Source organism: Cnephaeus nilssonii (genome assembly GCF_951640355.1).
Source record: "Cnephaeus nilssonii genome assembly, chromosome: 4".
In the NCBI taxonomy this organism is placed as follows: domain Eukaryota; kingdom Metazoa; phylum Chordata; class Mammalia; order Chiroptera; family Vespertilionidae; genus Cnephaeus; species Cnephaeus nilssonii.
In genome coordinates, this window is record NC_137075.1 from 53,012,002 (window position 1) to 53,038,420 (window position 26,419).

Here is a 26,419-nt window from a genome sequence, read left to right on the forward strand (position 1 = left end):
TTTCTTTATCTATTGATTAACTGGAGAGAGAAAAAGCTACAGGAAAAAAAGTCATTAAAACTATCTGGACAGAGAAAAATACTTTCAAAGATGCTATAGTCAATAGCAGAAATGAGGAGCTCTAATGAAAACAAATCAACAGATTTGCTTCTCAAAAAAGAATTCAAAAAAACAAAACGTAGTTAAGTGATCTATACCACTCTGAGCTCAAAAGTATCAGGCCTCATGCCTGGCTGGAAAAGATAAAGCTCATTATGTAAGGCACATTAGCATAGGACTCCTTTGCTTTTCCTAATTCCACTTCAAGAAAACAAAAACCAGAAAGGTTCTCTAAGTACAGGGTACTCCCAATAAATCTGTCTGGTGGGAATTATGAGGAATCCTGAAACATCCAGTGAGGATGACACACCTCTGGAGCGATGTAACTAATACGTAACTAGGATTTCTGGGAGGACGGCTGAAGCATCACTGTCAGCTGCTATGCTACATAATCATGTTTTTGGGCCAGAGAAGAGTAAAGACAATAACAAATGGCAACTTAGAATCATAAAAATGAACAGAAATTCAAGGAAAGGCTAAAACCAAACAAAAGCCTAGTATGGAAGTGTGTCAGGACAATTAGATAGTTGCCCCACAGATTTCAAGGTAGAAATATGAAAAAAAAAATTTTTTTTTCCACAGTCATAGTATAGAAGGTCCCTCGCCAGAGAGAAAGAATAAGTGAAATAAAAGATGAGGGTGCTGTCTTCACAGATACAGAAATCGTACAACACACTGGGCACAAACCTAGAACAAGTTTAAAACTTTATCATTTATAAAAAGCCTGCCATTTATCAGTGCTTATTGTTTATCAACTCTTGTATTTAACATAGCCACGCAGTGGCCAGTGTGTCTCAGTTGATTGGGCATCATCCCATGCACCAAAAGGTTGCCAGCTGGTCAGGGCACATGCCTGGGTTTCAGGCTCAATCCCCAGTGGGCGGCATGCAGGAAGCAGCCAATCAATGTCTTGTTCTCACATCGATGTTTCTCTCCCTCCCTTTCCCTCCCTCTCCCTTCCTCTCACTCTTAAAAAAAATCGATAAAGTATCTTAAAAATAGGCACAACTAGGAGGGGAAAAACTATGAGCAAATATGAAGTAAAAAGCTAGTGAATATTAGCAATTCACAATATGTAATACACTATATTAATATACTATAGTAAAGAGTAAAGAATGGGCTAAAGTGGGGGGGTGAATTTCATACCCACGCCATTAAAAGTTAAGATATCTATGGGAATGAAGCCAATCCACTCTCCTACCATATCCCTGTGGAACAGAAGAAGGAAATCACAGGGTGAATGTGTAAGAAAAGCATGGATAGAAAAGTTAAGGATTTTCTAGGAGGCATTAGTAATTCAAGTCTGGCATCCAGAATTCTCTTGCCAAGAACTGATATGGTAATTTCTCTACATTGGTGAAAATTACTATGTTTTAAAAAAAAAATCATGAAAGGCACCATGGAAAAATAATGACATAACTCTATAGCTGTTTCTAAGTATGGTGGGCTCTTTCTTCATTTCCTTGTTTGAAAATATCGGTAACTTCCTCACCAAACTAATCTTTTTTTTGTATTTAGAATGAATATATTAGTTCTATCTCTTAGTCTATAAATATGATCCTGAAGAAACAAATATCCTGAGAGCTAGAGTGAATTTACAAACTCCCTAAGGGAGAAGGTTCTCATTTCCTCACTAATAGCTGGGGAAGAACACTGGCTGCATAAAAGACCTACGATTAGAAAGATGTATATTTTTATTCTATTTTCATCTGCATTTTAATGGACCTCATAGAAATACCTAATGTTTAGCCTAAGAAGGCAAACACTCTAAAGGTGAAGTCACCCTCTACTGAGTTGAAATGAGTAATAATGTAAGAGAAACCGCAAACCAAGCATCTATGCAGCTGTACTATATTTTCCCTCATGGCTTCCCCAATTACATCAAATGATCTTTTTAAACAAGAAAATACGGCTATATATACAATTCAAGTGGAGGAAAATAATTCCTAAATCATTAGGTTTTCCACTATAAGAATCAAGAGAAGTTGGCTGTATTTAGTGTTAAACAAGAGAATTATTTTGAGAATGAAATATATTATATGGTATATGAAACACTGGGATAAAGTATATTAATATCACCAATTCACAAGCATGTTTTTACTTGATTGGTTATTGCATCGAGTTCAATAATGCAGCCAGGTCGAGCAGTAGATTGTTGGCTCACAATATTAAACACTTCTCCAATAAGTTTCTGTAAATAAAAAGCACAAAATCAATAATTTATGAATCTATCTCAATATGACATAGCATCTCAGACATTAAAGGCCCCTCTAACTTAAGTGATTGACAATAACAATTCAAACATTCAAAGAAATATTTCAACTTGTTATACTCAGTCATATTCTCATTTTTTAAACTAAATAAGCAGTTAGAAAAATCAAGTGTTTACATAAATAGTAAGTAAATAACTTTAAGGCATCTTTTAACGTGTCTTCTTCATGTTGCAACCTTAAAGCTCCATATAGACATTTTTATAATATTCTGAAAAGTTGGCTTATATTAGTGAAAGAAAAATAAAAATTATAATTAATTCTGGTTTTAGTATAAGTACTTAAACTTAAAATAAGTGTTGTGTTTTAATATGATTATAGAGTAAATAATCTTCTTTTTGCCTCAGGGTCCGATATGGTTCACCATGGTACTGTTAGATCCTGTCTTTATTTAAAATGTTAACATTTAGTTCATCATGGAACTTTTACTTTAATTTTGATTGTTTAAAATATTGCATTAAATAGTAATTATCTTGATTGCTGTTTTTTACCACTCCCTGCCTCACTGACCCTAATTCCAGCCCATCTGGAAGAAATATGGTACCAAGTCTAATTCCACAAAACTTGCTGGGACTTAACCAAGTGGCTCTCCACCTGAGAGCAGCTGGCTTAACAGCACAGTAGAATGCCTACTGAAATATAGCACCAGCTGGGGGTAATACCCTATGTGGTGGGGGGTTGCCTCCATGCTACAGTATATGCCTAAACTGATGATTAGTAAGATGCCATTTCCTCCACAGCGAGGTCTGCAAACTAAAGGGGGAGGGAGAAGTAAACCCCTCTCCCTATTACACCTAACAACACACCTATAGAATTTTTTCCCTGTCCTCACAATCTTGCACTTGATGTGCCTGAAGAGTGCTAGTGCTCAAAAGCCAAACATTTCTGTCGGGAAACATGGTCAGAGGTTCATTATACTTTATCCTGAAAGCTGAGACAGCCACTTGACTATCTTAACTCATGTTACTTAACCAACATACAAAGAAGAGTGACTGGTCAGGGTGAATGATCCTGGTTTGTTACTACAAAATGTGGACACACAAAAAAACTGTGTCTGAAATTCAAGATATTCTTGGTATTCCCTTACCTATTTAACATGTTGATGGGAAACAGCAGCAACTAGAAAAAGACAGGACCTCAAAGGATCTGGATCCCGTGGGAATGTATGGGCCACTCGACCAGGTTTAAAAACAAAGGGGAAAAAAACATAACAAAACAAAACACCCAAGGGAATGCAGAATTTGGTGGTGGGAGAAGGAGGCTATGATGATGAACCTTGGCTTTGTGACTGTCCATAAGCACAGGAACAGCTTTCTGTTATGTTAATTGTTTCTCCCCCTGCCCTGCCCCCACCCATCCCCAATTTCCCTGCTGTGATGAGTACTGATGGTATAATTGCAATTTAGGTTCCAAGGAGTATTATGACTGAACTAGAGGCCCGGTGCACAAAATTCATGCATGGAAGGGGGGGCGGCGCAGGGGGAGGAGCGTGTCCCTCAGCCCAGCCTGCACCCTTTCCAATCTGGGACCCCTTGAGGGATGTCCGACCGCCCAGGCCTAAACAGGCAGTTAGACATCCCTCTCACAATCCACGACTGCTGGCTCCCAACAACTCGCCTGCCTCTGCCTGATTGCCCCTAACCACTTCTGCCTGTCAACCTGATCACCCCCTAACCACTCCCCTGCCAGCCTGATCGATGCCTAACTGCCCCCTGGCCGGCTCGATTGCCCCTAACTGCCCTCCCCTGCCAGTCTGATCACCCCTAACTGTCCCCCCTGCAGGCCTGGTCACCCCGAACTGCCCTTCCCTGCTGGCCCGGTCACCCCTAACTGCCCTCCCTTGCCAGCCTGGTTGCCCCCAAATGCACTCCCCTACAGTCCTGGTCCCCCCCAACTGTCCTCCCCTGCAGGCCTGGTCCCCCCCCCACCAATTGTACTCCCCTGCAGGCCTGGTACCCCCCAACTGCCCTCCCCTGCAGACCTGGTCTCCCCCAACTGCCCTCCTCTGCCGGCCCCATCACCCCTAACTTCCCTCCCTGCTTGCCTGATCATCCCACAACTGCCCTCCCCTGCAGGCCTGACCGCCCCCCAACTGCCCTCCCCTGCTGACCTGGTCTCCCCCAACTGCCCTCCTCTGCCGGCCCCGTCACCCCTAACTGCCCTCCCTGCTTGCCTGATCGCCTCCAACTGCCCTCCCCTGCAGGCCTGGTCCCCCCCCAACTGCCATCCCCTGCAGGCCTGGTCCCCCCCAATAGCCCTCCCCTGCAGGCCTGGTCCCCCCCAACTGCCCTACCCTGTAGGCCTGGTCCCCCCCAACTGCCCTCCTCTGCTGGCCTGGTCACCCCTAACTGCCCACAACTGCCCTCCCCTGCAGGCCATCTTGTTGTTGCCATCTTGTGTCCACATGGGGGCAGCCATCTTTGACCACATGGGGGCGGCCATCTTGTGTCTTGGAGTGATGGTCAATTTGCATATTACTCTTTTATTAGATAGGATTGGCATCATTACACAATGATACTATATCAAACTGGAATCTGTGTTTCCCTTGTCTTGGAGATAAAGGATGCATACTGAAAACCCTAGACAAACCACTAAAAACAAACACAAAGGATGTAACTAATAAACCCATATAAAATGGATAAAATAGAAGCATAAGAAAATACTATATTCAAAAGAAACAGAAAAGAGGAAAAAAGAACAGATGAAACAAATAGGAGGAAAAATAGCCAGACAGTACTTAAACCCAATTATAGCAATGAGATTCGAAGTTAATGGCTCCTATTCCCCAAGCAGAGGTGAAGCTTAATTCCCCCTCTCCCTTGAGTGTGGGCTGTGCATAGTGGCACAATGACTTCCAAAGAATAGAGCATGAAAGGGTAGGGGGAAAGGACGATAACTTTCCCCCTGGGAAAATCTGGCAAACATTGACAGCATGTACCCATCATATAATGTGATGAGAAGGATACTGCACATCTGTGGTATTCCCCCAAACTCATAAATTCAGTTTAACCATGAGGAAAAATAGCACAAAACCCAACTTAAGAGAAAATTCTATAAAATATCTGACCAGTACTACTCAAAACTGTCAAAGTCATGAGCAAGAAAACTGATGGCTCATTGGTTGATTGTCACCTATGAACCAGGAGGTCACGGTTGATTCCTGGTCAGGGCACATACTTGTGTTTCTGCTCAATACCCAGTAGGGGTGTGCAGGAGGCAGCCAATCAATGATCCTGTCTCATCACTGATGTTTCTATCTGTCTCTCCCTCTCCCCTCCTCTCTGAAATCAATATAAATATATTAGAAAAGAAAACAAAAACTGATGAAGAAACTTTTAAAATCAGAGAAGACTAAGGAGACATTATAATTCAACATAATGTGTTCTTCTGGATTAGATCTTGGAACACATTAGTGGAAATATCAGTTAAGTCTTAAGAAAGTCTGGAGTTTAATTAATTTTATCATACCAACAATGGTTTATTAGTTGTGACCAATGTATCCTGGTAATGTAAGAGAAAACTGGCTGTGGGGTATTCTGGTAACTCTACTATACTTGCTACTTTTCTGTAAATCTAAAACTATTCTAAAATTAAAAGTTTATTTAAAAAATAACTAAGGTAATGAATAAATTAATGTTTTCAGAGTATAGAGAAAAAGGAAAAAATAAGATCATTAACAGAGGCTGGTGGTTTAATGTTAATAAAGTCCAGAGAATAAAGAACTCCGTGATTCCTACTTTGTCTCTGATACGTTATTTCAATAATTTAGCTTGCAAAAGTAGAAAGAACCAAAAATTTTCTACAATGAGTAAGTATTACTTCTAAATTTTTTTTAATGGAAGGTTTAAGAAAAGAAGTGCATTGGTAATGTGGAAGTAGGATGCCAAGATAAATAAAGAAATTCCAAGAATGTGTCTAATTGCTCTAAATGAATTTATATTTTGTGGAAAAATAATGCCCAGGTTAGGGAAATTTTGCAAATGAGATCAATGAACAATAGGATGTTTCCTGAGAAATTATGGGGAATATCATATCTAAAAGACTAAAAACAGGCAAACGTTACCATTTTCAAAAAAAGGAAAACAGAAAGTGCTTGATGTCTACTTAGTACTATGTTGTCATCAGGAGAGAACAAGTTATATACAATCTATTATCCATTAAAACAGTCATAGCATATATATTGCACTTCCGTTTTTCACTTAAGAAGATTTGGCAGACAGGGTGTATTTCATTTCAGCAAAGTACGTAACAAGCTGTTTCATGGAAATCTTTGGGACAGCTGGAGAAATATTCCAGACAATAAAAATGAAAAAAGATTTCAAATGTAAACTACTAGACTCTTCACACCTATCCCATTTAAAATTGTAATAAATGACTCAGATGAAGATGTAGATACAACATTCATCAAATAGGCTGATCCTGTAAGTCAGACAATAATAACATATTAGAATCTGGATTCAAAAATATACTAAAAAGTTGTATTGCTAAGTTGAGCCTAACAAAATGAAATGTAACAGGAAAAATAGGCCTACATTTGGGCCCAATGCAAATGCACAAATATAGAATGGCTTACTGGCCAAAAAAAAAACCAAAAACTTTGGGATATTTAATTGAGAGTCAGCTCAATATGAATCAATTACATACAAGAATGTGGTGTGATTGCCAAAACATAATAGTATCTAATGAAAGAGGCCATAAGACTGCTATATAAGAAACCTGACCAGGGTCAGATGTAAAATAGAAATTCAAGGGTACAAGATAGTTGTCATCAAATATCTGAGGTGAAATATAGGAAAGGAATATTAGACTTATTCTAAATGGAGCTAGGACTAATGAATAGAATTTAAGAAATACAAATGTAATTCTGATAGAACAGTGAGGGTAATTCAAAGACAGAATGAGCTGCCTTTAGAGTTAAGTTTTCCCTTTTTGGAAGCCAGATGACAAATTGTAAGAATGTGGTAGAGGGGAATAAAGCATCAGATGGCTGGTTAAACTAAGTTACCTTTAAAGTATCTTCTGACTCTATAATTTTAAGATGCTAAACCTTTGGCTCCATCCAGTCCAAGTTGTTTTCTGTTTCTGGAACAAGCCTTATTTATACATGAACTTTCCTATATCCACACTTACTATTAGGCCATTCTCTCACTCAGGCAAATAAAAAGAATTTGTCTTTCTAAATATTATCCAGCCATCACAAATAAATCCAAATACTGTCCTTAATAAAGACTTCTATGCCTACCCTAAACTGATATATCTGTCCTCTGAATTATAAAATACTGTGGTGCCATCTATTAAACAATTAGTTATAAACAGTCCTCAGATACTTTTTCTGCCTTAAACTGCTATTTAACCTTTTATTAATAATTTCTATCCTCAACTAAATTAAAAGCTCTTAAAGGCAGACACTGAAACTTATACTGTGTCCCCTACACATTTAGAGGCACAAAGTAGACACTCAAAAAATCTTTGTTTTTAAATATTGGAAAAAAATGTTATTAGAAGAGTTGTTTTATAAAGAGGCATGTTTTTATAAGTAAATAGACAATCCACTATTCAAATCTGAATATTAACTAATAGACATAATTTCTAGTTCATATGCTGAACTACCAGAGATACTGCCTCCCACTGATAATATATTCCAACTGTAGCATTTTTAAAAATAATGAATGAAGCTCAAAAAAAAGTCAAATGTTCTAACCTTAACACAGACATTAATAAAGCTGCCTTAGAAAGACTAACAGAACCAAACTAAAAAGTAAAAAATGTCAAAAATAAATTGTCATATTTTAGAAAAAGAAAAATTTATTTCTTTAAATGTAAAATGTATTGATGTGTGATGTGTAGACTGTAATTTTGTTTCATGTACCTCAGAACACAAATTTTAAAAAATGAATTTGTCATACAGAGCCCAGAACATATGCTCACTTCCTAATCACCAACAAATAAAGATCCTAGACAATGTAAAAAATGATTCTTATCAGCTTAGCTATATTAATAAAGTTTAGTAAATACTTACTGAAGATTCTGGATCTGACAGTTCATCTAGTAATTTCCTTGCATCTACCACAGCTTGATAGAGTCTGAGATTTTTGCCATCAGAAGCAACAAAGCAAGCACTTGCAGAATTGCAGTATGTGCCTGAAAAAGTAAACACTTGGCATTATAATGTAGATTATTATTAGCTAAAGTATGAGAAACAATATTCACACTTTTCTTTTTAGGCATAATCATGGTTAAGAATCATAATTAAGCTCATATAATAAATGGATGAAAAATTATTAGCAAAAAATTTCAAGAGAAACTAGATTATGAGAGGGAAAAGATTAAAAACAAATGTCTAGAAATTCTAAACATAAGTCTGATCCCTACATTCTGAATACTTATTTAAAATCCCCCTAATAATGACAAGTATAAACCATTTGGTGGATAACAAATAACAGTTTAATGCTTTTATTAAGTTCACAATTAAAATGAACTTACCAAGACAATAGCTGGGAATCAGAGTTGGAAGCCAAGCTACATTAGAGAAGGCTGAAGTATGTAAAGAGTTAATTCGAGCCAATTCTGATACTCCTCCAGTGTATGACAAAGGTCCTATTGGGTCTACACGCCATAGAATAAGTTCACTGTAGATTGCATTTGGGTCGTGAAATGTACGTGTGGCTGCATTTCTAAGAGGTTGTTTCGAAGAACCTTTTATATGTTTTACAGGATCCATTATCCTACTTAATTTATTGACTGAGTCCCATTGACAATCTGATTCAGGAGTCAACAAAGCATTATGATGAGATGATGTCAATAACAGTGGTAAAACTGAATGACATGCCAGGTCATTGAGGTGAAATCGATGACCACAATATCTAAATTTGTGAGATACAGTTAGAACAGTGGTAAAGGCAGACTTATCAGCAAAAGTGACTGCCCACTGATTTAAAGAACCATCGATGTGCTTAGAGACCATCATTACTGTGGGAGCTAGAATATTCATATTTGTACCGTGTGATCTATAGTGTGACTGTGATCTGTGAGGACTGCCTACAGCCATCATGTCTTGGTATAGCAGAGTGGGGTGAGACTCTTTTGTAGCATTTATGCAGGCATACATCATGATATTTTTACTAAGAGAGCTTGCATCACCAGAAGGAAATGCAACAGGAATCCGAGAAGAAAAAGAAACCTGAAAAACACAAGTATATGATTAAGTGTAAGTAGTGTGTCTCCTCTCAAAGTCTTCCAAAAATACTTCTATTTTCAAAATTCCAAATCTAAGCTTCCTAGCAAAAACTATCATTTAAACTTTTTATGGTCTAATCCTTTTCCTTTATTTAATTAATATATCACTATTCACAGTATAAGAGAAGACTGAAGGGAAAAAAAGGTTCAAGTGCCTTGCCTACACAAATAAATGACCACAACCACATCTAAACTTCAAAAGGTAACAGATAAAGCTAGCTAGATTTAGTTAATATACTCGGCAGGGGAGGGTGAAGGGAGGGGGCTCATCCTAAATCACATTTTTAGGGTAGTTTCTTAGTTTATTCAAAATAATGGAAAAAATATCAACATACCTATATTCAAATATTCAGTATCACATTTCAAAACCCAATTCATTTTACTTTGAACTATTCAAACTTGCAATGTAAGTATTCTCTTCTTAGTTGCTTATCAAAAACAAAATCTTTGCCCTAGCAGGTTTGGTTCAATGGATAGAGCGTCAGCCTCGGACTGAAGGGTCCTGGTTTCAATTCTGATCAAGGGTACATGCCCAGGTTGCAGGCTCGATCCCCAGTTGGTGGCATGCAGGAGGCAACCAATCAATGATTCTCTCTCATCATTGATGTTTCTCTCTCTCTCTCCCTCTCCCTTCCTTTCTGAAATCAATAAAAATATTTTTTTAAAAAAATCTTTGAGTAATTCTGAAAACCTGCTAAATCTGCTTCCTTTTATAATTATATAAAATGTATGAATTGTTTTGTCAATAAAATATACCTGGACTTGTCTAAATATTCCAGGATTATATTCATCCAAATACTTTATGTGCCACACTAGAAAGGTACCATCTACAGGGTGTATAGTAAAAAGCATATCAGGATTCTTATTCCATTCACTTAGCAGCATTTCAATCTTCCGATCAAGCAGCACAGTAGGTAGTGGCATTGGTGCACTAGACCATGAATAGGTTCTAGGACTTCCCTCTCGTTCTCCATCTTCATGTTCTGATGATCCTGTACCTGCCTCAGATTCTCTGTCCAGGGATAACTCTGAATCAGAAAATAATTTTATCAATACATACAAGTTTATTAGTACACACTACTAATACTATAAAAATTCATTTATATACTAGATTGCAAATAAATAGCATACCGTCTTTAGAAACTATAAGTTCATTTCCCAAATTATGGTCAAGAAAAAAAGCAAAGAAGGAAACTATTTTCTGGTCAGAATGGAAAATTACTATACTTTTTACTCTGGATAAAATCAAAACTTAATTCAGACTACCATTATTACCATTAGCAAAATCTATTCCCCAAAATGTGATATGGCTTCCAAAATAACACAGTACTCAAAGCAATAGTATATAAAAAATATATAGATGGTCAGTAAATATTTGTGGAATGAATGGAAAAATCAAAAGGAAGGAGAGCAGAAAGAAAGCATTACAAACTAAAAGTGGCACCACAAAAAGTTGTTACCTTGAAAAAAAGAAAAACCTGAATATAGGATACTAACCATGGTCTAGTTTCATATGTAAACCCCTCTCTCTTTCCTCCTGTGAATGCTCCTCATCTTCTCTATCTGCATCACTTTCATGATCTACCTGCTTTTCAGAAAGTTTTCGTAACTCCTGCATAAATATTTCAGTAGATGATGTAAAATGAAATTCCTTGTTGTTTAACCAATGAACTACAAAGCCCCCATTTCCATCATCGATGTTAAATACAGTGCCAACCAAGGCGCTTGGAATATCTGTGAAAACAAAAAAGGTTTCAATATGAATTTTTAATGTCTTTAAAAATATTACAAGTGCTGATAAAGATCAATTCCATACCTACACAGAAAAAAGTGCTAAACAACAAGTCAACATAACTCTAGCATGATTTGTAAAAAATTTAACTGAATTTAATGATAAATGTAAATGTTAAGAACTAATGACATAGACTTATATGGAATTAAATTACTAATTAAATACCAAATACACCAAATGTACAAACCTTTATTGAATCCTGGTTTGGGGACAGAATAACAAAAAGCAACTATGAAAGACATTGCTGAGATATCTGGAGTAATTTAAATTTAAATATTAACTGAATATTAGAGATTATGGAATTACTTCTAATTTTCTTGAGTATAATAATGATATTGTGATTATGTGAGAGAATTTCCTTATTCTTAGGAAACATTTGCTAAAGTATATCATGGTGATGTACCATGATATGTGTCACTTATGTTGAAAAGATTCAGAAAAAATTTTACACAGGGGGTAGGGGCAGGCTAGAGAGGGTCAATGCAGGAAAAAAGGGGACTATGTAATATTTTCAACAATAAAAATTTTTTTAAAAAAAGAAAGAAAAAATGTTACATACACATGCCCACATACATAAGTGAGTCCACACCCATGTGCTCACACACACATAAACATATATGTGTGTGTGTACAGACAGAATAAAGCAACTGTGGCAAAATGGTAGCAATTATTGAATCAAAATGGAAGAACTAAGTGTTCACTGTACTATTCTTCCAACTTTTCTGAATATTTGAAACTTTCCTAATAATTTGGCAGAAAATAATGACAAGGAAGAATACAGGAAGGCAGGCAAAATTCTAAGTATAGCAGGTTTTCTCCATTTGAGGTAACCAAAATTCATGATATAAATTAGTTCATATAAAATAGTATAACTCAAAAAATTAATCTCTTTAATCCCAATGTACATTATAAATAATCTAACAGAAAGAAAACAAAACAAAACATTGTCCTCTATTTAAAAAAAGAGAAAATCTAAAGATAAGACAGAATAATCTAGTAGTGTTCTATTAATAAATATCTTTGTTAAATAAGCTCCAGATTGTTCTTTCTTGCCAATTCCTGGATGGCAGTCCTGGTTTTCTGAGTAAAATAAAACAAATCATGTGAAAGAGGACTTGTAAATTAATCCTATAAACCAGTATATTCCATATGTACCTATGTAGTATTCTTGGTAAAAAAGTTTAACCTAACTCTTATCATGAACAAATACTCAAACAACTGCAAGACATTTTTAAAAGTAACTGACAGTTTTTTTGAGACTGAGACACTATTTTTGACAACTGAGACAGAGGGACTATTCTAGATTAGGGATGAAGGATAATGTCAGTGACAACTTTACTTTCAAGTGGGTCAGCCAAAAATGAGGGAGGAGGGAGCAAAGACATATAAGGGCAGAAGAGGGAGAATAAAAGCATACATGATAAGATGTTAACTGATGAATTTGGGTAAAGGGTATATGGGTATTTGTTGTACTATGCTTTCAGCTTTACTATGAGTTCAAAATTTTTCCTGGAAAAAAAAAAAAGGTAGAGAAGACGAGTCCTATAGTACAAAGTATTTGCATTTAGCAATCAACTTGGTCAACCTAAATGCTATATTTACATACACTAACTACAAATGCATAATGTTAAATATTTTTTTCAAAATGATGAACATATGCAGTCCTTAGACTCAAATGATATGACAAAACATCTATCCACAGGGAATAATCCTTCTATCCTATTCCATTTCATTAGCATAGTGTGTACAGTTAAAAAGCCAAGCTTTCTAATATGTGTTGAGTTTACAGCATACTATCACTAATTGCATCACTAATTGCATTTTGCTTAAAGTTACATCCTCATGACAGTTATTCAAGGTTCTTTTTAAAAGGTTAAAAATTTAGCCTGGCTGGTGTGGCTCAATGGTTAAGCGTTGACCCATGAACCAGGAGGTCATGGTTCAATTCCCAGGCAGGGCACATGCCCAGGTTGCAGGCTCCATCCCCAGTGTGGGGCATGAAGGAGGCAACCGATCAATGATTCTCTCTCATCACTGATGTTTCTCTCTCTCTCTTCCTCTGTGATATTAATAAAAATATTTTAAAAAATGATTACAACTTTATATAACTAGAGTTCTACCTGCAATGTAATGAAATTTATAGGCCTTCTCATATGTTTTTCAGGCAGAAAGAAAACAACGCCCTTAAAGAAAAGCTTTCAAATACACTTTTGCCAACACTGGACCTGCATCAAAAAACTTCTCAATCACTTGGGACAAAAAAAGCAAAAAGAAAATATTAAGGCTAAAGGAAAAAATATCTTTCCCTCAGTGTAAGACAAGAAAGTCTATGAGAGTAGAAAACAAGACATGCTGAGACAGAAGGAAAACTGTGCAAAAATATATTTAGATAGTTATAAGCATAAACAATGGACGCAAAACTCTGGGTGGTGAGGGCATGTATGGGTGTGGGGTGGGGGGGGGGTAATGGTAAGATATGTACACATATAATACCTCAATAAAAATAAATAAATAAAAATAATAATAAAAAAATATATATATATAGATATATATATATAGATATATATATAGATAGATAGCTATAAAGAAGAGTTGAGAAGAATGAATAACAGTGAAAACATAAAAAGGGGATAAATCACAGTAATTAACCAGGCCGCCACCACCTGTGCTCCCAAGTTCAAATAAAGTTCACTTTACTTAGAACCCTTGCTATATTCTAGACAGAAAAAGGTGCTCAAAATACTTACCTGAAGTTATTCCCTGAGAATCACATAATCTATATTTAAGACAAAATGGAATCCTATATAATAGAAGGCTAATATGCAAATCGACAGAATGGCGGAATGACCGGTTGCTATGACGTGCACGGACCACCAGGGGGCAGATGCTCAATGCAGGAGCTGCCCCCTGGTGGTCAGTGCACTCCCACAGGGGGAGCACCATTCAGCCAGAAGCTCTGAGCTGGACTCACGGCTGGGGAGCACAGCAGCTGTGGTGGGAGCCTCTCCTGCCTCCGCAACAGCGCTAAGGGTGTCCAACTGCCGGCTTAGGCCCAGTCCCCGTGGGGAGCAGGCCTAAGCCATCAGTTGGACATCCCCCAAGGGCTCCCAGATTGCGAGAGGGTGCAGGCCAGGCTGAGGGACCGCCCCCCCCAGTGCATGAGTTTCGTGCACTGGGCCTCTAGTATTAACATAAAGAACAGGTTATAGAAATAAAAGAACAGGTTATAAAAGTAGTCTCACTTTTTTATTTATTTACCTTATTTCAGCATATTTATAAGAAAGAAAACTTTTACTATCCTTTACCTGTGGCAGGATTGATGCTCGCTGCAATGTGAAAATGGCACAGTGCATTTGCATGATGGGAAATGTGTCTTTGTACTTCATGCGTTGTCATCTGATCAGGCATTAATTCAGTGTGAGTTACAAGAACAGAAGACCTCCTTTGTCCTTTTCTTAAATTTTTCAAATGGTGTATTGTCTAAAATAGAAAAATAATTGTTAAATCCAATTTTCAGAAGTCTAATCAGTGCCGATCTAAGTACTTTTTATTAAGTATTTTATGATTTTCTTCTCTGTAAAATCTGATCTTTTAAAGGAAACTCTTCATTACAATAGAACAATTCAAAATGTAGTCTCCATAGTTCTTGCATGTTTTATAGTTCAAGGCAGAAGTAGCTGCTCAAAAGTACTTAATCTATATAATAAAAGAGTAATATGCAAATTGACCATCACTCCAACACACAAGATGGCTGCACCCCTGTGGACACATGATGGCTGTCACAAGATGGCCAGCAGGGGAGGGCAGTTGGGAGGAAGCAGGCCAGCAGGGGAGGGCAGTTGGGAGGCACCAGACCTGCAGGGGAGGGCAGTTAGGGGCAATCAGGCTGGCAGGAAAGCAGTTAGACATCAATCAGGCTGGCATGGGAGTGGTTAGGGGGTGATCAGGCTGGCAGGAAGAAGCGGTGAGGGGCAATCAGGAAGACAGGCAGGCGAGCAGTTGGGAGCCAGCAGTCCTGGATTGTGAGAGGGATGTCCGACTTCCTGTTTAGGCCCGATCCCAAGGGGTCCCAGATTGGAGAGGGTGCAGGCTGGGCCTCTAGTATTATCTATAAAAACCCCTATTAAGATTTGGAGTACAGAGTGAATTTACTATTCATAAGAGAAAAAAAATTTCCAAGTCTTGCCCTAACTGGTTTGGCTCATTGGATAGGGTGTCAGCCTGCGGAATGAAGGCTCCCAAGTTCAATTCTGGTCAAGGGCACATGACTGGGTTGTGGGCTCGATCTCCAGTAGAGGGCATGCAGGAGGCAGTTGATCAATGACTCTCTCTTATCATTAATGATTCTATCTCTCCCTCTCTCTTCCTCTCTGAAATCAATAAAAATATATTTTTTAAAATATTTTTTTCCAAGTCTTCCTACCAGGAAGAACATTTCTCCCCGAAAGTCTCACTTAGAACTAAACAGTCAGCCAAACAGTCTACTTTATGATCTCTATTATAAAGAAGAGGGTACAAAAATACAGAATAACAAGGGGAACCTAGCCAAGAAAGACCTCATGATAGTGACCAATGAGATCTGTTTATTAAATTGCGATATGTCTATATGAAAAAATTCTCTACTAACATACGGGATCATATGAACTATTTGACATGGGTCCCTATCATTCATTCTCTGCATGATTTTTTCTCCATACCATAACCCACCCTCACAGTACTTCCTTATTGTCATTGTCATGCTTTATAATAATTTCCCCTTCTTTTCCATTGTTCCTCACATTCAATCAAATAAAATGAAGCATCGTCTCAAGTCTTTCTCCATTAAAGTAACACATCTTGTCCTGTCTTTCAATTTCCACAGCCCCTCTCTCTTTTCATATGGAAAACAGTATCAGTTCTAATGTGTGTCCTCCTCCTCTGGTCTCCCTGCTATGGAGTTGCTTATTTCTTTGACAATAGGGTAAAGGTGGGTATTAGAGACTTCCTGCTCCACATTGCTTATCAAATTATTTTCACTCCATCTTTGACATTTATCATGTTTTAATTAGATTGGCACAGCTGATGTAATACTGGCTGCTTATTTTCTCCTAGGAATGCAGTTAGAAGTTTCACAGGAAAGGATGTCAAAAAGCAAAATAACTCATAAGTCAGATAATTAGGCTTTTACTATTAAAAGCAATTTTAACATTATTAAAGTATAGCAAAATTTGCCAAACCACAGATTATACTTATATTTTTGCTTTTATTTTATACTAGAGGCCCAGTGCACAAATTCATGCATGGGTGGGGTCCCACTGGCCCAGCCCCAATTGGGGCAGATCCGGCCTGGGCCTGTTGGGGGGAGGAGGAGACGGTGTGAGGTTGGCCAGCTGGCCGGCCCGCCCCGATCGGGGCCTGATCAGGGCCAGGCCAGCTGGGGGGAGGGGCCACGGGCAATTGGCCAGTGGGCCCCGCCCCTGATTGAGGGGGGCTGATTGGGGTTGGGACCGGCCATGGGGAGGGGCTGTGGGCTGTGGGCCGACTGGCCCTGCCCACGAATGGGGTGGAGGGGCCGATCGGGGACCAGCAGCCTGGGGGAGGGGCTACAGGTGATTGGCCAGCCAGCCCTGACCCTGATCAGGGTGGGAGGGCTGATCTGGGATGGGGCCAGGCAGGGGGAGGGGCTGAAGGAGGTTGGCCAGCCAGCCCGCCCCCTATTGGGGTAGGTGGTGGGGGTAATCAGGGGCCGGCCGGCCACCCCACCCTTGATCAGGTGGGAGAGGCCAGTCAGGGGCGGGGCCGGCTGGGGGGAGGGGCAGCAGGAGGCTGGCTGCAGTGGGCATCATAGCGACTGGTCATTCTGGTCATTATGGCGTTCCGGTCGCTGGCTTTTTATATATATATAGATAACAGTTAGTAATTCAATTTAACGAACACTTACAAAACAATATATTAAGTACAAAGAAGTCTAAAACCTCTTAGTCTCTAAAAGTTCATATATAATTAAAAGATAAAATATGTTACATGAGTATAAATTACTGTAACTGTGTAGGAAATTAAGCACGTTTCCCACTAAATGAAAATCAATATCGAAACAAATATAACTTTAACTGTTCTGACTTTTGCTTTTAATTTCACTTATGCTTTAAATGTTGAGAAAAATATGTATAAATAGCACCCAATCACAGCTCATTTCAGAGCAGGCCTACTTTATATAAAACTTGTACCTACAACATCCTTAGCCAAACCCAAGTAATAGTTCAGCTTGCTGAAACAGCAAAGCCATTTTGTCTGTGCAACCACTAGAGTGTTAATATAAATGTACAAACTATAATAATAAAAGCTTAATATGCTAATTAGACCATACGTCCTTCCAGACGAAGCTGGGGCTGCAGCCATGGGATTTAGGGATCCAGGCAGCCGCTGGGGCTGCAAGGGAGGGATCCAGGCAGCCGCTGTGGCTGAGGAGGCCTACTCTTGCACGAATTTCGTGCACCAGGCCTCTAGTTTATGTATAATCAGCAATGTAGAGAGGTAAAACATTAAGTTTAAAAAGCAAGCTATAAAACTATTTTAAAATAGGTCTCAATCTTGTAAATAAAGAAAAGTACACATATGCACATAAATGGAAGAGAGGCATTATAAATTTCATATTTTTCTTTTTTCTAACCTTATTATAGAATAAACACATATTCTTTATGTAATAAAAACAGTCACATGAAAAATTAAGAAAATCAGTAATTAAGTGATTAATCAGTGATTAAGTTTACTAAAATAAATTTCTGGTAATTTCTAATAATGTGTTTTTCTCATTTTATTCTCTAATCACAATGCATACAACAGTTTACACTATATTATAAATAATTTAATTTCTTAGAAAGCACATCTATTTCATATGTATTACATTTAAATATTTGAAAAAATATTTCACTTTCAAAATAGTAAACCATGGAAATTGTAAAGCACTTATTTAACTTCACTTACATCTAATATCTTCACATCTTTATTCTTAAGAATCAAAAGTCATTTTTAAAATTAAAACAATAAAAGTAAAATGTAACCCTCATGAAACAAGCAAAATATTTTTAATTATGACTAATTTCAAGAAAAAGTAAAGCTACATTTTCGTTTTACTAATCAAAGCTGCTTACTCCAATAGATTTTCACATTTGACACTAAAAATGAAGGAATTAAAATTATGTTATTTACCTAGATTATATGTCTGATCATTACTATCTGTATTTGGCTTCTAAGTGGTATAAAGAGTAATTTAACAAGCATAAAATAAGTGAGATTTCTCTGCTATTAACTTTATCGTTACATGTACCATATGCATTATCTGATCTCAGTTTATAGGCACACATATCTTCAAAATTCATTTACCATCTTAAACAATATAATACCTCTAGAGCGTGTTGTATTCTGTCTTTGTGTTTCCCAGCATGAGTAAGGTTGCTGGCAATGCTGGAAGTGGTAGTCTCACAAATCTGCTCACCCAACAGACAGTCTTCTGGTAACAAGGTTTCTGCCCAGAGCCGACAGACACCATCAAGGCATGAAGTTAACAACACATTACAGACAGAACCTCTAATGACAAAGAGAAAGAAACAAAGGTAACTCTGAATATCAACACCATCAATTAATTAAAGGCTATTAATATTTGGCTCTTTACATATAAAGATGACATTAGTGTAAAACTAACAGTATGACTTATATGTAGTTATTTTTCCAATAATGGAATGGATTTCCACTATTTCACACTTTCATCAAACCCCATTTATCATCTGCTCATACCTGCAGGGTGGGAAGTTGGATATAGGGCTGCATCAATTACAATAAAATAGGAACAAGCTATCTTTCCCTGACATTCACCTTAATTCATTAAAATCATGCCTCAACCAACTAAGCTAAGTGACAATACAGTATTCTTCCAATTGCTTTAAAAACCACACTGTATGGGGAAAAAAATGGTCAATTGACTTGAAATCATACACAGTATTGCTGTGATCATCATAAAAATTGGGAAATGGTATTGACAAAGGAAACAGAAATTAATGCCAGATTACACGTGTGCTGCTTTAAAAACTAGGCTCTAGAGGAACATGAATATCTTCCAAACAAAACAAAACAAACAGCAAAAGAAAACCTAATCATTGTATATTACAGAATGACCATAATGAAGATCACTAAAAGTAATTAAACTATATGACTTAGGGCATCAGCGACATCATTTTGCATCATCCTTCTTATAATCTAAGTAATTATAAATAGGTAAACAAATAAGCATCTTCACAATAAAACTATAAAGAGAATATCATTTCAAACTATAAATCAATTTCCATTATAAGCAAAAATGTCACAGCATCAAGCAGCTTAATGACTTAATACCTGGTCATGAAAGAACAACAAAGTAATTCTCTCTTTTAAAAAATGCTTTCATAGAATCTGAGTCAAAGGGAGAGTGTTTTTCAAATGTTTTCAATAGATGCAAATAACTTAAAAAGAATAAACCTTTCATTTAGATTCCAAAAATGTATAAATTCCCCATGTTATCATTTACTGAACATCTTTACAATGTGTGCTGTATTTCCCATCAGTTGTAAACAGATCTCAGATATATTTAGCAGATGAAACAACCCTCCTTCAATGTAATGAATACAGATTTCTAAGCAAGCTTTTATAGAATTGTGTGTATTATACAGGAATCATTTGCATGAGCTATTTCGTAGTTTATTTAATCTTCTAAATACTTTCAAAAGATGCTGTAACAAGGAGGAAAAACTTATAATAATAAATCCTTTAAGGTCCTGCTGATAGCCCTAAGAAATACCTGGCCACTTGATTCACTATATATGACATGCTTCCCCATCATGTGTATTACTGGCAGTTTATATATGTTTTATTTCCCCTCAATGTGTGCTTTCCTGTTACTTGCAAACATTTCCTTCCTAGAATGCTCAACTACTGCTGCCAACAATACCAGCTAATGCTGCCTGAGTACATACTATGCACAAAAGCCTATACTAAGCATTCATATACACTAACACTTTGTACTCTCACAATGACTCCTGAGGTAGGTACTATTAGTACCCTTATTCTACAGAGAGAAAAACTGAGGCATAGAGAACTTAAAAATTTAGTAGCCCTGACCAGTGTGGCTCAGATGGTTGGAGCATCGCCCCGTACACCAAATGGTGGCAGTCAATAAAAACATATTTTTAAAAAAAGAAAGAAAAAAAGAAACGAAAAGGTGGCGGGGCTCAATTCCTGGTTGGGGCATATACCCAGGTTGTGGTTTCAATCCCTAGTCAGAGCAGGTGCAGGAGGCAAACGATCGATGTTTCTCTCTCACATTGATGTTTCTCTCTCTCTCTCTTTCTCTCTCCCTCTCCCTCCCCCTACCTCCCTCCCTCTCTCTCTCTCTCCCTTCCTCTCTCTAAATATCAATTTTTTAAAAAATTAAAGAAAAAAGTCAAAAGTTCATGAAGCTAGTAACAATAGCAGCAGGATCTGAATTCAGGCAGTTGACACCAGAGCCTATGCTCTTAATTGCCACCATATCTATGCAGTAAAAAGAAGACTGTTTTCATTATTTTTATAAACATGTAAGGATACAAATGGAAGTTATATGATACATTTATCTAACCTGGGCATATACTTGCTAGTTTTACGCCATGAAAAACCTGTCACAGTTCGAGGATGTGCCAAATAAACAAAGGAAAATTGGGTAGATGCCTGTCTCCTTTTCACTTCGTGATGATCCTGAGGTATAATTGAAGACTTCCATCCAGTCATAGGATACCATACTTTCAAAAGACAATCATCCTGCAAAAATATAAAGGTCAGCATAAAATTAATTTACACATACATAATTCAATATTTAAGTGGTTTGAAGAAGCTTTAAAATTAAGCTCTCCATATAAAACACTAATATGTGATACATATTACAAAATTAATGTGTACTATATATGTATAGTACAAAACCAAATCTAAAATGATATTTATTATTCTAAAGAATACTATTCTTGAAAAATAAATGGACCATTTGCTTATCATTATCAATCTTCTCTGCATAATGGTGGTTTTTCAAATAGTGGCTAATGCCAAATTCCACCATTTAAATATACATGGGTAACTGTAGAGGAAAGATTCTGAAACCAGATGCTAGCCCCTTGGATAAGATAAAGAATAAGAAAGATGCCGTGTTATCAGCTGCTGTTATCACCCTTTCCTTTTTCAAGGGATCTGTAAGGGTGAAACAAACTGTTTTTAAATGTGAATTGTTTCTTACTCTAAGTCAGGAATCAGCAAACTTTTCCTATAAAGGGCCAGAGAGTAAGTTAGCCTTTGTGGACCATACAGCCTCTGACACAAATTCTTCTTGATATTTTCGTACAACCCTTTAAAAATGTAAAACCATGCTTGGTGCATGGGCCACAATTTTCTGATCTCTACTCCAAATGACGAGAAGGCATTTAGGCAATTGTCAGGAATCAGCTCCATGCCTACTTAAGATATTTACAGGTATAACAACAGGCACTGACTTTATCATTTTACTTAGTTCTAACAATTTTGTTATAGGCCTATATAATTATATCTTATTTAACACACACTATCTACTTTATAGTGCTTTATCCTTAATGTAAAAAGTGCATTAAGGAAAATAATGAAATGTTATCATTTATGCAAAATTATCAATCTCTAAGAAACAATGAGATTATGTATTCCTGAAAGTGTGTATAGGTCCAAATATTTTTATCTGAACTAGATAAACACCTCTGTTTTATTTTCCTTCTTGGTACTCATTCTCAATTTATACTACATAATTTATGTTTCCAATAATGTTTCATTTGGATATTTGAATTATACAGCAAATTTCTTTTAGTGCTTATTCCAAGACAACCACTTAACAAAGACTGTACTAAATACCTTCAAATACCTTCTTCACCTTAGCATCATTTTCATCTAACCAAATTTACTGCACAATCTATGGCAATGGTTTCAGACTATCCTATCTAATAAAAGAGTAATATGCAAATTGACTGCACGCCCGCTACATTCACAAGCCACGCCCACTGGCCACGCCCACCAGCCAGTCAGGAACAGATATGCAAATACACCCAACCAAGATGGCTGCAGCCGTGGAGAGCAGGAGCCTGCCCTTGCTGGCCTTGGCCATGGTCAGAGCTGGGCAATAAGAGCCGAAGATCGGAGCAGAAGATCAGAGCCAGCTGGGGTCCCCTGTGGGCGATCGGAGCCAGCTGGGGGTCCCTGCCCAGAGCCCAAGCCTCCAACAGAGGCTTGCAGCCTTGGCCGTGGGTGGAGCCAGGCGATAGCGCCAGCTGGGGGTCCCTGCAGGCGATTGGAGCCAGCTGGAGGTCCCTGCCCAGGGCCCGAGCCTCCAACAGAGGCTTGCGGCCTTGGCTGGGAGGGGAGCCTGGCTATCGGAGCCAGCTCGGGTCGCCTGTGGACGATCGGAGCGAGCTTGGACCCAAGCCTCGGCCAGAGGCTTGAGGCCTTGGCCAGGGGCGGAGCCTGGCAATCGAGCCAGCTGGAGATCCCCTCCCAAGGGCTGGAGGCTTTAGGCATTGGCAGGGGTGGAGCTGGAGATTGGAGGAGATAGGTGTGAACTATAGAGAAAATGCCTTTTCTGACTGCTCATTGGCTAAGCTCCCTGTATGCCCCTGGTAATATTCTTAGTAACTTGGGTATAAGAATCCAAAAAGGTGATCTAGGGCTTTTCTACCACACTCCTGGGAAAAAAACGAAGGTCCGCTGCTGGAGGGCTAAGAAATGTCATAATTGCCCTAGGCGGTTTGGCTCAGTGGATAATGCCTCGGTTTGCCAACCGCAGGGTCCAGGTTAGATTCTGAACAAGGGCATGTACCTAAGTTGCAGGCTCCTCCCTGGCTGGGGCCCAGGTCAGGGCTCATGCAGGAGGCAACCAATCAAAGTATTCCTCTCATTTTGATGTTTCTGTCTTTCCCTTTCTCTTCTACATTCTCTAAAAGTCAATGGAAACATATATTCAGGTGAGGATAAAAAAAAAAAGAAAGGTCATATCCTATGAAAGACACATCTTGAAAATGCCTAAAGAAAGTTGTCATTTTTTCATGGTGAAGGGACTGGAGTCTGTGTTGATGAAAACACCTTGGTGGCTGCGGTGAATGGCAGTGGCTCCAGCAGCGGGGTGATGGGGCTGGTGCCTTTCCCTGATCAGCCCGGTTGTCTCCCACAAAGGGAGGCCAGACTGTGGCTTAGGCCCGCTCCCATAAGCCATCAGTAGGACATCCCCTGAGGGCTCCCAGTATGTGAGAGGGGGCAGGCTGGGCTGAGGAGAGCCCCCCCCCCAGTGCACGAATTTTGTGCACCAGGCCCCTAGTGTACCATAAAAGTCACAGAGGTAGCTCAGAGCCCCTCAGGAGTCATAAAGGATAGAGAGAGCACCTACACAGTAGGTACTATTTTACCCTTTTCCATTCCCACCAGCCTCCCCACTTTCATCTGTTACTGCCTAAAATTCAAAAACCACACAGAAGTCAAGTAGAGATCATTAACAGAAAGATAGCTAGAAAATTCCCAAATATTTAAAACTAAACAAAACACTTCTATATTACAAGGGAAATTTTAAAATATGTTGAACTAAAAGAAATTTAAAGCAAAATATCAAAATTTGGGGCTTGCAGCTACATTAGTGCTTAGAAGGAAATGTGTCAAAAAAGAATAGTCTTAAATCTATGGTCTAAGCTTCTACTGGAAGCAACAAGTAAAAGAGCAAAGTGAACCCACAGTAAGCACATGTAAGGAAAAAGAGAAACTAATGAAATAAAATTTTAAAATATAAAGAAATCAACAAATTCAAAGCTTTTTTAAAAATCACTAAAATTAATAATCTTCTATCTAGAGTAATCAAAAATATTTAGAGAGAAAACACAAATTACCATTTATCAAGAATGAAAGAGGGGACATGACTACAGATCCTACAAACATGAAAAGAATGATGAGGGGATATTTTGAACAATTTTATCCCAATAAATTAAACAATTTAGGTTAAGTGGAGAAATTCCTTGAAAGACAACTTTGAAAATTAACCAAAGAAATACGAAACCTGAATGGCTCTATATCTATTATAAAGATGCTGAATTCACAATTTGAGATCTTCCCATTAAAAAAAACAAAAACAAAACAACACAAAACTAAAGCTACAACTAAAACCCTAGGCCCAAATGGTTTCATTAATTTTACCAAACATTTACCTACCTACACAAATTGTTTCAGAAAATTGAGGAAAAGGACTTATTGTGTAAGACCATTTTAGATTCAAACATCTTTAATAAATTATTAGTAAATCTGATCCAGCCATATTTATAAAAAGAAATCATAACCAAGTGGAGTTTATTCTAGCAAAGCAAGGAGGGTTTAACATTTGAAAAATAATCATTGTTACTCACCATATTAACAGAATAAAAAAGAAAGCCTATACATTTATCTCAAAACAGTTGACCCTTCAACAACATGGGGGTTAGAGGTGCCAAAACACCCCTAATGCCCAGTGATCCCACTTCTAGGAATATATCCCAAGAAACTAGAAACACCAATCAGAAAGGATATATACACCCCTATGTTCATAGCAACACAATTTACCATAGCCAAGATTTGGAAACAGCCTAATTGCCCGTCAGCAAATGAATGGATTAAAAAACTGTGGTACAGAGGAACCAAGATGGTGGCAAAGGTAAACAACTAAACTGCCGCCTCACACAACAATTTCAAAACTACAACTAAAAGACAAAATGTCTACCACCCAGAACCACGGGAAAGCTGCCTGAGTGGAAGATTTACAACTAAGAAGGAAAGAGAAAGGAGCACAAATGCTAAAAAGCTGAAGTATGGAGGCGCACAAATCGGGCTGGTGGCGGGCGACTGGGCGCGCAGCTTTTTTTCAACCTGAAGGGAGACAAGCTCCTGATCACTCTGAAATCCAGTTTCTGGGGACACGCGGGGGACCCAGACACCTACGGGGATAAGCTGGACTCTCGGCCATCGGGTCGGAAAGTGAGAGTGACTTTTTTGCAGAGATGCACCCAGCAATCATTGTTTACTGTGCTGGAGTGCGGGACACAGGGACTTGGAAACACGGAAAGGCAGAGACTGCTGATGGCAGCCATCGCCATTTGCCACACCCTAGCCTAGTAACACCCTGAGACCCCACCCCACCCTGAGACCTCGCCCTGCACATTCTACAAACCTGCCCAGGCTCCACGCAGCAGCTTTTGCATATAAATGGCCTGTTCTGTGGAAGCTTAACCAAATAAACTGCAACTCTAGTCAGACTGCTCCAAAACCACCAAAGCCCAAGCAAAGAGGAGAAAACTGTAGTTCTTGCTATAGCTCCTGCTGGGTGGCCTCAGACAGTAGCTGACCTGCACCCCATTGGAGATCCAGAACTAGTGTATCTAGTGGTTGGTGTGAGATGACACCAGATTTCAACCATTCTCATAAGGGACACATTCAAGAGGCAGACTCAGTGAGCACCAAAGCCCTACTGGAACAAGTCCTGCCCCACAAATGTGTCTCCAGCACAGCAATTCTTCCGTTATAGACACAGCGGGTCCTCACAGCCAATTGGCCTGGAGGTCAATTCCTCCCAGTGACACCAACAACAATCAAGACTAAACTACAACAAGGCTGTACACACAGTCCACAAAGGGGTACACCAAGAGTGTCCACCTCAGGTAACTGGGAGGCGGACCCGTTGAACCAATAGAACACCTAGTACACAAAGCTACCCTACCAACTCAGGGAAGCAGTGAAAATGAGGAAGCAAGGTAACAGATCACAAACGAAAGAAATGGAGGAGAACAAACAAATGGACAAAGAGTTCAAAAACACGATTATAAGGTTTTTCAAGAATTTCATGGAAAAGGCCAATAAATTTAATGAGACCCTCGAGGATATGAAAAAGGACCAACTAGAAATTAAACATACACTGACTGAAGTAAAAAATATTATACAGAGACCCAACAGCAGACTAGAGGGACGC

The 26,419-nt window shown here is 38.3% G+C and overlaps 1 protein-coding gene across 2 annotated transcripts in view; it reads right to left on the reverse strand.

Annotated features, from left to right (window-relative positions):
• DMXL2 (Dmx like 2) overlaps positions 1 to 26,419 on the reverse strand; it is a 168,333-nt gene that overhangs the window by 65,296 nt on the left and 76,618 nt on the right. For both annotated transcript variants that reach the window (XM_079767911.1, XM_079767912.1), the window contains exons 7-14: positions 21,023 to 21,201; positions 18,780 to 18,963; positions 14,703 to 14,877; positions 11,103 to 11,339; positions 10,362 to 10,633; positions 8,853 to 9,549; positions 8,389 to 8,510; positions 2,201 to 2,290 (exon numbers count right to left, since the gene is read on the reverse strand). In XM_079767911.1, coding sequence (XP_079624037.1) covers positions 2,201 to 2,290; positions 8,389 to 8,510; positions 8,853 to 9,549; positions 10,362 to 10,633; positions 11,103 to 11,339; positions 14,703 to 14,877; positions 18,780 to 18,963; positions 21,023 to 21,201 — 1,956 coding nt within the window. The remainder of the gene's footprint in view (positions 1 to 2,200; positions 2,291 to 8,388; positions 8,511 to 8,852; positions 9,550 to 10,361; positions 10,634 to 11,102; positions 11,340 to 14,702; positions 14,878 to 18,779; positions 18,964 to 21,022; positions 21,202 to 26,419) is intronic.